The sequence below is a fragment of the Taudactylus pleione genome, unplaced genomic scaffold, assembly GCF_031769625.1.
Source record: "Taudactylus pleione unplaced genomic scaffold, aTauple2 ptg000201l, whole genome shotgun sequence".
Taxonomy (NCBI): domain Eukaryota; kingdom Metazoa; phylum Chordata; class Amphibia; order Anura; family Myobatrachidae; genus Taudactylus; species Taudactylus pleione.
This window is the reverse complement of record NW_028284603.1, coordinates 41,947,147-41,960,700: the sequence shown is the minus strand read 5'-3', so window position 1 is coordinate 41,960,700 and position 13,554 is coordinate 41,947,147. Positions and strand designations below refer to the sequence as shown.

The 13,554-nt window shown below is 42.5% G+C and overlaps 1 protein-coding gene across 1 annotated transcript in view; it reads left to right on the top strand.

Annotated features, from left to right (window-relative positions):
- Window positions 1-13,554, top strand: part of SLC24A3 (solute carrier family 24 member 3) — a 489,239-nt gene that overhangs the window by 437,055 nt on the left and 38,630 nt on the right. The window contains exons 10-12 of the mRNA XM_088477346.1: window positions 1,240-1,373; window positions 3,505-3,665; window positions 6,384-6,654. Of these exons, the coding sequence (XP_088333472.1) occupies window positions 1,240-1,373; window positions 3,505-3,665; window positions 6,384-6,654 (566 nt within the window). The remainder of the gene's footprint in view (window positions 1-1,239; window positions 1,374-3,504; window positions 3,666-6,383; window positions 6,655-13,554) is intronic.

Sequence of the window (13,554 nt, the reverse complement as noted above, 5' to 3'; positions counted from 1 at the left end):
CATTAGTGGTATAATGAGAACATTGCAGGTAGCAGAGGCTAAATACTTAACCTGGCTGTTCAGGAGCAGGACAGTCAGCCTGTTCAGAACGTTCCATCTCCTCCTCTATTAAAAACTTTTGTGCGTCGACCGGGGTGGTGAAGTCTTTAAATTCCTTGCCCTCATAAATACGAAGGCGGGCTGGGAAAAGTAATGCAAATTTGTTGTAATTGGACTTTAAGATCCTGAATGGAAGCTGCAAATTTATCCGCTTGAGTTTGTATGAGGGGTTCTATAGCCCTCAGGACATCAGAGAACGTGATTGGTGGCAGCGTAGGTTCCATTGTCGTGGGAGTAATAGAAGTAGCAGGTGGTTGTGCAGTGGAGAAGGAGTTACACACTAGAGCTCTAATCACCGGAAGAGAATGCAACTCTGTACGTTTGTTTGATCAAGGGTGCCTTGATCTTGCTCTAGTTGCAGAATTAGAATGGACAGATTTGCCGATCACAAAGGGATGAGGGGATAGCCAGGTTGCATGGATAAGAAGCCACTGCCTTCAGTAAAATTGACTGTGCATAGAAATTTTTATAAAACAGTGCCACGTGTAGGAATGACCACTAGGTGGGGGTCTATAACAGCAAAAGTCACATATTACAGATTAAAGCTGTATACATTAGGTGATATGGAGAAAATAATAAGAGAGTAGTCCCCTTGTATGAAGTTCCAATAGGAAACAGGAACAGCAAAATAGAAATAGAAAGAGTAGACAGATATATCTACATATCGGGTGATATGCAGATAAATCTGCAGATGATGGTTGTTCATACACACTGAACGGCCATCATCTGCTTGTGCCATCGGGTCACGGGGGCGGGACCCGACGGCTGGCGCTGTGTGGTATAGATAAAGTTACCAGATAAAAGGAGCTGATAACTAAATGTAATGGGTGCTGGTGATAAAAGTCACTGAAAAGTAGCTTATCTTCCAAGCAGAGGACTTGAGAGAAACATTCGCCCAAAAAGAACTATAGCTGTCACTGGGTGGTTAAATGCTTTAATGGCAAAGCAGCAGCTGCAGCAAGTGGAGGCCAGTCTGATTTATATTAAATGTGGAATAAACAATGACGGATGCCAATTACTTTAGTCAGTTTCAAATGATTTGATCAAAATGTACATATTGATCATGTCATGCGTTTCACTGTTCTGTGCTTTCTTATACACCATGTACTCCAAGTGACCCGGGCTGTCTGATTCATTTAGGTACAACTCCTCTATACACCAGTGCTTTGAAAAGAGGACAAAAGGAGCAGCAAACTTGGCAAATGGACTAGCAAGTAATGCAGAGCTAGATGACAACATAAACTGTGACGCAACTGTGGTGTTACTCAAAAAAGGTAATGGCCCTATGTTACCGCGTTCCCAAGATCCCTTCACACATAGACTGTATGTTACTCATCAGAATTTCACAGTTTATTAAGGATAAGAAGTAAATCATTGCTAGCCTGTACCCTGAAGACTGAAGAAATGCTAACAAGAATGCCACCTATCTAGGTGCTCTGTTTGCCACCTACTCCTGTACCCCTGCTGTTATGCAATGTTTACTTTTTATTTTTAAAATATGAAAGAAAAAAAAAAAGACTGCACCCCATGGATTAGTATTACTGAGGCATAATGTGGTGAGGTGACAGGTAGATAATATACTCTATTCTGGTGACCAGTATACAAGCAGAACATAGGGCCTGATTCATCATGGATTGCAACCGTGTACGCAGATCGATCGATGGTACGTTCTGCACATGCACCACAGTGCGCGTGTGCGTGAGTTAGCATTTTTGAGCGCCTACGCAGATACAAAGCCATCGCAGAGCAAGTGACGTCAGATCAGCGTGGTAACGAGGAGTGGTCAGAGAAACGCAAGTGTGTCTGTCCGTTTGAACGCCATTACTTGGGCATGCATAAATTAGACACTGCAATGGCATACGCAGCTTGTGTACTCATGCGATGAGGTTAGCAATTTCTGAGAAAGGTCAGACGTGTTGTAATTGTGTGTGAGGGGGCCAAAGTTACTCAATGGTACAAATATATAAGCAGGATTGCAAGCTATTACGGATGTGCGAAAGAGGTAGTGGGCGTCTCTGTGCTGGATTTGGGAGTCTCTATGCTGGCTTTGGGCGTCTCTATGCTGGCTTTGGGCGTCTCTATACTAGCTTTGCAATTGCAGTCATTAGCATATTTTCGCAGCAGACCTGTGTGCGTAATCGCAGTTGCGATGGCAATAGTGATCCTTAGTGAATCAGGCCCATAATCTGGTAGCTAAATACAAAGACGAGCAGATTTTGGAGGTAGCTCACAATATAGACCTCATACTGTTGACCAGTACCATGTCCATGTTAAATGACTTTACTGCATTACATACATTATAACAATCCACACGTACTTATGTGATCATTGGTTCCAGGCCCCACGTACATTTATCAGCCACACATGTAGCAATGTCAGTCAGTTACCATTAGTGGGTAAGTGAATTGCAATAGCCACATACTGTATGGGCAGTGTCTCTACTGTAACTGGAGTTTTCGGTCACCATAGATTTAGGTGCAATTTAAATTGTCATTGTAAGTAGAAGACTTGCCGAGACAGGGGACAGGTATTCATCTGGTGAGATATGGTGATCTTGCCTGTTGCATCAGCCGGATTCAGTATAAATGCCCGCTGGACTCCAGGCCGGCGGTACAAATCCTGACTGCTGCAGCCTGATGGTTGGAAATCCCGACACCGCGGGTAAGTCTACTATCCTCCCCTAACCCTCCCTTAGGGGTGCCTAACCCTAACCTCCCCCCCTAGTGCCTAACCCTAACCTCCCCCCGTTAGTGCCTAAACCTAACCCCCCCTCCCCACACCCTAAACCTAACTCTCCCGGGTGGGTGCCTAACCCTAACCTCCCCCACAAGTGCCTAAACCTAACCCCCCTTCCCCTAGCGTAACCCTAACCTTCCCCTGGGATGTGCCTAACCCTAAATCCCCCCAGGGGTGCCTAAACGATCGGTCCGGCATCTCCTCAGGGTTCCGGCGTCGGGATTAACATAGGCGTCGGTATTTCGATGCCTATGGTAAATCCCTTGCCGGGATTTCCTTGTCGGGATTGAGACCGGCGGCCATGCTTGCATTATATTGCAGCATATTGTGCTCCATCAACAAATGTGATTCCCAATCTCAGTTTCAAAATGAAATGTGGTCATCTTCAATCCAAACCGGCAGCTCCCATGTGGTCTGGAAATTATCCAGATGATCATCCTGAACATCACATGGTTGGATCTCGTCCATTTTATTATCAGTCAAGTTGGGAAGCAATTCTCAGGGGTTTGACTGAATTACAGGATTGACCCATGCTCCAAGTTTATAGTGGTCTCTTCTCACCAGTAGTTACTGTATAAATAATATTATATTTTTATCTCTTTATTATTTTGAATATACCATACTGGAAATGAATCATTCTCTCATCCCATTAATGGTTTTAATTTTCAGGAAACTTTCGGCGCAAAACCTCTGTGATAATGGTGGATGAGATACTGTCTGCATATCCCCATCAGCTGTCCTTCTCTGAGGCCGGACTTAGGATAATGATAACTAGCCACTTTCCACCAAAAACTCGCCTCTCCATGGCCAGTCGCATGTTGATAAATGAGGTCAGTCTAATCAAACACATGGCCTAGAACATCTTCGCTGATGAATAAAATGTAGATGATAAACGGGTTGTATAATTCTAGTATTAAATGCTGATCCCTGTTTTTCATAACAATTTGACCTGCTGAAGACTAAACAATGAGGAGCATTCAGTACTGCAGTGATGGCATTTGATCAGCTAACAGCCAATATTGCCCTCCATCACTGAATGCTTACCCTTCTATACATTGCCAACTGAAAGTATACTCTATATGGGGGTATGGTATGAAAGACTGACAATATAAAGATCAACATAATAATATAGGTCGACAGGGACAAAAGGTCAACAGTGCAGAAGGTCATCAGGTTCAAATGGTCGGCACAAAAATGGTCAACATGTTTTTTGTTTTTTATTTAACCCTAACTCTAGTGCCTAACCCTAACCCTCCCCCTGGTGCTTAACCGTATCCGTCCCATCCAGCAGCCTAATCCTCCCCAAGAGTTTTACCTCTACTCCTAACCCTAAATATTTAAAAAATCCATAAACAAAATGCGTTGCCCATTATTTATGTCAGCCATATGTGTGTCGACCTTTTAACACTTTCTGCAACTTCTGCACTGTCAATCTTTTGTCTGTCAATCTTTTGTACCTGTCGACCTATTGCATGTCAACCATTTGGTGTCAACCCATTGCCTGTTGATCTTTACATTGTCAATCTTCTATCCGGATATGGTGATCCTTCTAATTATTTTTGTTATTTAAAACTCTTTTTATTATATTACTGTACATTGTGGTGATAACCAATTTTATTTTATATAACACATTCAGGGGTATTCAATATGGGAGCAATAACATCGTTTTTGCGTTAATATCGCACTTTTGACGTCATTATCGCAGGTTTGACTTTTACACCGTATTCAATTTCAAAGACTTATCGCAGTTTTGAAAAGTCTTTGATAAAAAACGGGGATAGCTTTTCACCATTGAATAGGTGTCGAAAAAAAGTGCAGAATTGGGGTTTAGGGGTGCAGGCTTAAAAAAAATAGCCTGCACCCCTGGGAATGACATTTAAAAAAGAACTGTGTCAAAAAAACTTAAAAAAAAAAATAGGGACACCCCAAAAAATTAATTTAAAAATTGGGGTAAAAAAAAATGGGAAAAAATTGTTTAAGAATAGGGAAATAGGTTCAGGGCTATTCTGCAAGTATGCGGCAGATGTTTTGAAGAATAGAATTATAGCGGCAGGTGCACAAATGCAGAATTTTTAAAAACTTACTTTAGGGACATAAAAATATGCTAGTACCCATTTTCATGTACCCCAAATTTGATGGGACCACTTAAAAAAAAATTTTAAGGAAAAATTTGTAACTTTACGCAAATCCAACTTCGGAGTTTTCCGTTTTCGTTAATTTTATATTGAATACTGGGATAAGCGGGAGCGCGCCCGATACTTTAACGCAGGTAAAAACTCCAATATGAAACGTTAACTTCGACAGTGAAGTTAACGTTTCATATATTGAATACCCCTCATTGTCTACATTTATCAAAAAAATAGACAAAGGCATTCCTGCAATCAATGAGTGCTGGGGTGGGATGAGAATAATGGGCAGACTCAGGGTTGTCTTAACAGCAGTGTGGGCCCTGGGCAAAGCAATGTACTGGGGCCCCAACCCACCCATTTAAATTGTCAATAAAATTAAACCCTCCTGCTCGTCCATCAGACCTCCTCCCACACATGCAGAGAGACTCTGACTGTTCTGAAGCCGGCGGATGAAGTGAAACTGGGACTGAGGTGAGTACTCGTCACTGGAGAGGGGGGGAGTTTAGATCAGAATACAGTGGACCGGCGGCTGGCTTATAAAAATATTACAGATTTACCAACTGGCTGCAGCTGCAGGGAGGCCGGTTGCCCAACAAGCCCAATGGAAGAGATGGCCCTGGTCAGACTCTTGCCCAAATTCCCAGTTTCCAAACTTGAATGGTATGCATTAAAGATGATCAATTTAGGGAAGTAACCAAGAACCAATCCATTTGATTTATAACACTGTAATTACAGTACAGATTAATGTAGGTAAAGTACAAATAATACATGCTTTCTCTTTAAAAAGATAAATCCTGGGATGTCCCTACTATATTACCATTCAGATAATAAGATAAGATATAGAGGAGATCTTAATCAGTTATCATCTGCAAGTCATAAATAATAGAGCCAATAGACCCATTGTATATAGCAGAGACCTATAAGGGGGTCTCAGGTTATCAGGGCTGGTGCTGAATTATCCTGCGTCCCCCTTCCTGAGCTCAGGCTCCAGCAGCATAAAGCCCATTGCCGTCACCATATCCTCACGTTTGTACTGGGAAAGTCATCGTAGACCATTTCCACACACTTGGTCTAAGGATGGATATTGCATGGGCAGGATGAAATTGTTCCCATCTTTCCTCTATTGGAAAATACTTAGCAATGGCATGTTACCATCGCTTGTTAGCCATTCAGTGGTTTAAACCATCGATGGTATGTACTGTACGTGCGCAGTGGTCAGAAACATTTTGCAAATGCACAAAGTAGCTCTGTTACGGACCCATGTAGACAGTGACATCACCAAACATCGAAAACAAGTAGTTATATCAATTTCCAGTTTATGCTTGATATGAAATGACGCATGAGTTAAATGTTGTTCTTTACAATTGTATATTTGTGGTACCTCTTTGCCTAATGTCTGTACTCGGTGTCCCATTGCAGAGACAGAGATTAATAAACAGCCGAGGCTATGCAAATGGGGAGTCAGAGGTCTCTATTAAAATTCCAATTAAACACGCTGTTGAGAATGGAACAGTTCCTGGTAATTCCTCAGAAAGAAGTGCAAATGGCACCAGAAAGGATGATGATGTAGCTGAAGCCGGCAATGAAACGGAAAATGAAAATGAAGACAACGAGAATAATGAGAATGACGAGGAGGATGAAGAAGAGGATGATGATAATGATGGACCTTTCACACCTTTCGACATCCCCTGTGAGTCCCAATTTGGTCACTATAAGGTGTACACAATGCTTTGTTTGATTCTGAAATCTGTTTTAGGTGTTACAGTATGTAACTTTGCTGGGGTAATTTGTGAAATACAGCAGCACATAAGATCTGATCCCTTTGCTGTCATCGCCATACTCCTAAAGTTTTGAATGAGGTTTCCATCTATATAAAATTCTCTATCTTGTCGCTGCTGCTGTGTGATTGCCCTGGCGCTCTGCAAACTGCACGTTCTCAAGGAGTCAGTTAATGTTTTCTTTTCCCTCTAAGTGTGGTGCTGCTGGGCTGGTTGTGGGGATGGGGGGGACACTATTACATGAAATAAATATATATATTATACACGCACATATATAATTTATACACGCACATATATATTTTATACACACGCACATATATATATATATATATATATATATATATATATATACACTACTATGGTCCGGCACTCAATGCTTCTCTCACATTTATTACCTGGGTGCTCGCACAGTCAATCGCATAAAGAACAAAGAATGTAATGTCTCTAATTGAGGCAAAACACAGAGCGTCACTCCAGGATTTGATACAAATAAATTTACTGAGGCTTCAACGTTTCAAGGCCCTTATGGCCCCATCGTCAGAAATACATACACCCAAATACAAAACACACACTTACCTATATACCCCATCCAATATAAGAATGAGACTAACACTGCTCCACAGCCGCAATCACGTGACCAGAGGGCGCGGGTCGCCCGGAGATGACGTCACCCGTATCACCTCTGGAGGTTGTCATGTCAAACTAAGACGCTACTGCGGCTGGGAGCTGTCACTAGAAGTAGCAATGCCCGACAGCCGCGACACGTGACTTGGGGAATTTATGTTTGAAGTCACAACAGTGGTGATCTGCTAGTGACAGTCTGAAAGTCACTAAGTTGTTGGAGAGCTGTAAGGGTTTTAAACCATATAATTTTATACTAGTTCAAGTGCCACAAAAATGTCTCTTTATGATATAATGAAAATATGCGCATTAAGGGCCTGAATCAGAGATGTACATTAAGCCGATGATGAGCGTACATCTCCAATGTTGTGGGCTCTGAGCCTGCGTGGCACATGAACGGGTCCAGAAATCTATCTCACAGACTCCCCTAAGCCGCAGCATGATTGACATGCTGAGGCATTTGGTGGGGCGAAGCAGGGGCATGGCTGGTCACCGTTCCCTGGCAGGGAAGAGGCCAAGGGTCTGCGTCGGTGGATGCAGATTCCTGAACTCTTAAGTGACCAGAACCCAGTCAGGCTGTGGGAAGATTCAGCTCCTGCAGTCTGACAAAGAAGCAACAGGTTGCGATGGTAATCCCAGCCTGTGACGTCGGTCTCAGTGCTGGGATCGCAAATGCAGTAAGGAGGTCTCTGACACCCCCTTCTGCATTGGCATCTGAGATGGACGGAATTGTACAGCAGCTTGTGTGCGGCTCTGCACATCCGTCCGTCTCTGAAACCGGTCCTAAGTTTGTAAAACTTACGGCTAAGCCCTATCTTTTGTTTATGCCATTTCAGATCATTCCCTTTCTCTTGTTAATGTAAATGGAAGGAAACCTGACTTGTACTGTATCCTACCTGAGACTATAGAGATACAGTTAGAATAACCTATGTAGGTCATACATGCAGTGACATTGTTTATGTAGGATAAGGCTCAAAAATCATGTAGTGGGAGGCTCTATACTAGAATTGTAAATAAGTATAATAAAAGGGGAACTTATGGTATATACGTTAAGTTTTGAAGGTATTTTTGTGGCATTTTGGAAATCAGCTCCTGTGATAATAGATGAAATGTAATTTATTAGACAGACCAGTGGGTGGCACTGGATAAAAGCATATGAATGTGTATATGAGTATATGTGTACTATTATCTGAAAGCTTGAGCAGTAATACAAGTTTGTATACGTTTATCTATGCTTGGAAAAGTGACGTCACTGATATGCTGAAGTGGAACCTTTTGTGCGTATAGAAACTTTTTGTAAAAGTTTTATGTCTATAAAGATTACAAAAAACTGTGCACTTTCCCTTAATGTTATATTCTCATCCATGTCACAGTGTGCAGTATCACCACAGTAATAAGTATATTCACACAACATCAGTTCAGCAGCAATATATATACACACACTACCGGTCAAAAGTTTTTAGAACACCTCCAGTTTTACCTTTTTGACTCATCAAAGTAGCCACCTTTTGCAGATATAACATTTGAACACACACTGGCATTCTGTCTACATACTGTAGAACTCAAATATTGTCCGGGAAGTTCTTCCCAACACTGCTGCAGAAGTTATCACAAATGTAGGCAAGTATGCTTTGATCCTATTGAGCTGGTTTGGTACATACTTGCCTACCCTCCCGATTTGGTCGGGAGCCTCCCGAAAATCGGGTGCCACTCCCGACCTCCCAGAAAGGCAGGCAAGTCTCCCGGCAGCTGCCGACCCTTCCTACCCCCCACCGCAATTACAAGTAGCTCCCCGGCCGCGATTCACGCAGAATCGCGTCATTTTGGCCCCGCCCCCTGCTTCACACTGCCTGTAAAATCGGCAGTGTGTAGCGGGGGCGGGGCCAAAATGACGCGATCACGTGGCTCCGTCCCCTGCTCCGCCCACCCAACTCTTGTAGTCTGGTCGGCCCCGCCCCCGTCTGCTGGCCACGCCCCCCACTCAAGCCGATCTGGCTGCTCCCTCCCGGAAGGGGCAGCCAGATAGTCGGCAAGCATGGTTTGGTATGCCTTGCTTTCACACTTCTATCCAGTTCATACCAAACCAGCTAAATAGGGTCAAAGCATACTTGCCTACTCTCCCGGGAACGGCCGGGAGGCTTCATAAAATCGCTCCCGGACGCCCAGAAGGGTGGGCAGGTCTCCCGGAGCCGCCCGCCATTTGGCTACTCGTTTCCAGAGTGATTGATGCGATGTGCATTGAATTGCTTTGTGGCTCCGATCCTGCTTCACAACGCCTGTAATAACGACATTGTCTAGTGTGGAGCGTGGCCACGATCACGTCATTGTGACACAATGCCCATGCGATACACCCCCACAGTGCCAAGCAGGGGGGGGCAAGTATGGGTTAAGTCTGGAGACTGTGCTGGCCATTCCAAGATTTGAAGTCTACCATCTTGCTTTTTCCTCAAAGGTACTTCTGATATAGCCTGGAGGTATGTTTGGGTCTTTATTCTGCTGTAGGATGATCTCTTGGCCAACTAGGTGAAGACGAGAGGGTATTGCATGGCGCTTCAAAAAGCTGTGGTAGCTCTTTTGGTTCAGAGTGCCAGTCACCAACTCAGGATACAGTGAGAGAGCCCCCAGACTATCACGCAGGGATTTGTTTATTGGCGGCTTGTAAAAGCCACCACTTCCTGGCCTGAAATTTAAAGGGCAATGCTTTTAGCAGTAAAACAAAAGAAACACCCTTTTGTCTCATCCATGGTGTAGAAAAAAAACCCTGTGTGATAAACCTAAGATTTCAAATGTTGATTAATCAGCCATAAAACCTTATTCCACTCATCGGTAGCCCATTGGCAGTGCTTCTTGGCCAGGCAAGCCTCTTTTCATTGCTGCAGAACAGCTGTATGTTCTTAACCCATTTCCCCAAAAAATCCAACCTTTTTGTTTTATAAAAAGACTAATACTTACATTCTTTGACAGTTTTTGCTAACCTATTTTTTCATTTTTTGTGATCCTGAATCTCGAGATTATTTCCAGCAGGAAACCGACATGTTATGATAACTATTTTGGAAGTATGTTAGATACTGTATGTGCTTTCTGTTAAACACATTGTGTACTCTTTCCTGGCTTTACAAATATGTCTGGTATTATAATTACATTTTTATAAATTTGCTGTTGTTGATCAACTTTAAATGTTTCCACTTAAGGTTAGCCCTTAGTAAGTTAGATTTCTTTTTTTTTTTTAAATTGAGTAAATTTTTTATTTTAGTTTAAAAACATACCATACAAGCATAAAATTACATACATATTAAAATGTACATAACATGCATACATATCGAATAATATCAGTAGTAACAGGCATATACAAATAGTTAGAGTAGATATCTCATCCTACTGACTTGAGTGATTACAAAAAAGGAACAGAGTATAGATATGCATATAAACAGATATAATTTTCTTACACATACATACTAACTAATAACAGTTTACAACTGTGATGTACTTAGCACACTTAAAAAAATAAAAATAAACAGTGTTAATGTTGTTATTATTGATACTGACATTGCCGCATAATAGAAAACTTCCCAATAGAGCATTAGAGCCAATTATGAGTCACTGGGTGTCTCATAGAAACTAGATTGAAGCCATCTATTCCATATCTTCTCAAACTTAGACTCAGACTTTCGTGAGATATAAATATATTTCTCATGCATCACCGTAGAATTAACAAGTGATTTCCATGTCGCATATTCAGGTCCCGTAGAAGCCAACCATGATCTAGCTATGACAACTTTTGCCAATGTACACAGATTAATAACGTATTGGGTAGTATGTTTATCCAAAAAATCACAAGGTATTATTCCTAGAACACATGCACTAGGTGTTAGTATAGAGATAGGGACACCAGTAGTGGCCATAGTTTGTAGAATTCTGTTCCAGAATGTACTTATGATGGAACACTCCCAAATCAAGTGCCAGAAAGTACCACTGAGTATAGCACACTTAGGACAGATATCATTTATCCTTCCAGCAAACTTCATAAGCCTAACGGGTGTGAGATAAGTCCTATGCAGAATGAATAGCTGTATCTGTTGAAATCTAATTGATGCAGTAGAGCATCTCGGAGACCCCATGGCAAGGCTCCAGGACTCATCACTCACAGGACCCACATCAGAAATCCAACGTTCCCGAAGACCAGGAAGGTCCGAACAATGATGAGCGGACATAAGATAAGAGTATGTACTAGATATAATTTTACGGGACCCCGTAGATAACAATAACTTTTTAATAGGAGAGTCTAATATATTTGGCGAAGAGTCAGAGAATTGAGCAGATAGCGCATGTCGCAATTGAAGATATCGGTAAAAATAGGAGCTAGGTAAACAAAATTCATCCCTTAACTGAGTAAAGGATTTAAGAATACCATTATCATACAATTGTCCCAAAGAGAACAACCCTTTAGAACCCCAAACTCTATCTGTTTGTAAATAAGACAACTCATCTAATGATTTGGAGTTCCACAGTGAAGTGTCTGGGTCTATACCTTCATACTTGACCATTTTTGAAATTAGCCTCCAGGTGTAAATAGCTTGATAAAACACAGGAGGATCATTTTTAGCGTATCCCTCTGCAAGTAATGCCTGTAGAGGGGAGTGTCCCGGCGAAGCCTGGGAGACCATTACAGATATCAAGTCACCCACCGGGCCACCCTGCAACCATATTCTCAAATGCGCCAATTGAGACGCAAGATAATATAATCTAAAATGAGGGAGAGCGAGTCCACCCAAATTCCGGGATCTAGTTAGAGTATTCAATTAAATCCTGGGACGCTTGTTCATCCAGACCAGAGAGGAGATCAAACTGTTTAGTTTCCTAAATATGGATAGTGGTATATAAATAGGAGATTGTTGGAATACATATAGGAATTTAGGCTGCACGATCATTTTTACCAAATTAATTCTACCAGTCAGTGTCAAAGGAAGTTTAACCCAGGTGCGAGATTTCATTCGGAGATATTCCAATAATGGTTGGATATTCAGAGAGATATAATCCTGCGGAGAATTAGTAACCCAGATTCCCAAATATTTAAAACGGTCTACCCACTTAAGGGGAAGAGGTATACTGGGAGATGCGGGAGGGGACCCCCTAAGTGGAAGTATGTGGGATTTCCCCCAATTAATCTTTAGTCCAGAGTATATACCGAAGGCTGTAATAACCTGGAGCACCGCCGGCATGGAGAGAACATTGGCCCTGATTCAGACCCACTCGCAAGTGGGCGTACGTACGTTCGGCGTACGTAAAAAAATATTTAAATTCAAGCACTCGCTCGTATTTTCGTACGCAGCTAAAAATCCGCCCCAAACTCAGGCGACCCCTCCTCTAACTACCGAGCGTGAAAAATAGCGAGCGTACATCCCCGAAATGGCTTGAAGGGAACGCACGCACAAGTACAAACCGGAAGTGGGACTGTCAGATTCCGATGACCTGCTCGTTTTTTCTGCCTACCTCCCTCAATCGTATCATGTGAATCAATGTATCAATTAGCTTAATTGTTTTTTTTTTCAACACAATGCAATAAACTTTCATCTTGTCCGTGTTTGTATTTGCTCGCAGAATACGTACGGCTGAAACCTTCGCTTTTATTGTTCAAAAGACATGTTAGCCCCAATTAAACAATTGTTCTATTTGTTTGTCTCCCCACAATTTTTCTGTGGTTCATTTCTTTATTTAAATTTGCTTACGCATGTCACTGCATCAAGCCTATCATAACTCTCAAGAGATTTGTGGCCCTGTCGAACACATGACTCATACACTAACCAATAGAATTTGTCCTGTTAATTTCCCAAATACATTAGCCAATCAAATTTTTTTGGTGTGCTTTATTAAAAATATTTTGCCAAAAAAACACCATTGCCATCATGAGATCCGCCGCATTCACCAGGCGCGAACTGCTGGTGCTGACGGAGGTGATGGACAGGCGGATCACCAGTCAGCCTCCACCCATCTCCAATAGGCGAAAGCGTTCCGCATATGCGGAGGTACGTCGACGCCTGCGCTCCTTCGGCTCACGCCGACATATTGGCCAGCTGGAGCGCAGGTGGTCGGACCTGCACCGGCGGACGCCCCGCTTGCTGGCATGCTTTCGCATGCAGATTGCGGAAAGTAAGTGTTCTGGACTGTGGTTTTCAAGTTTATCTTGTGGGCCC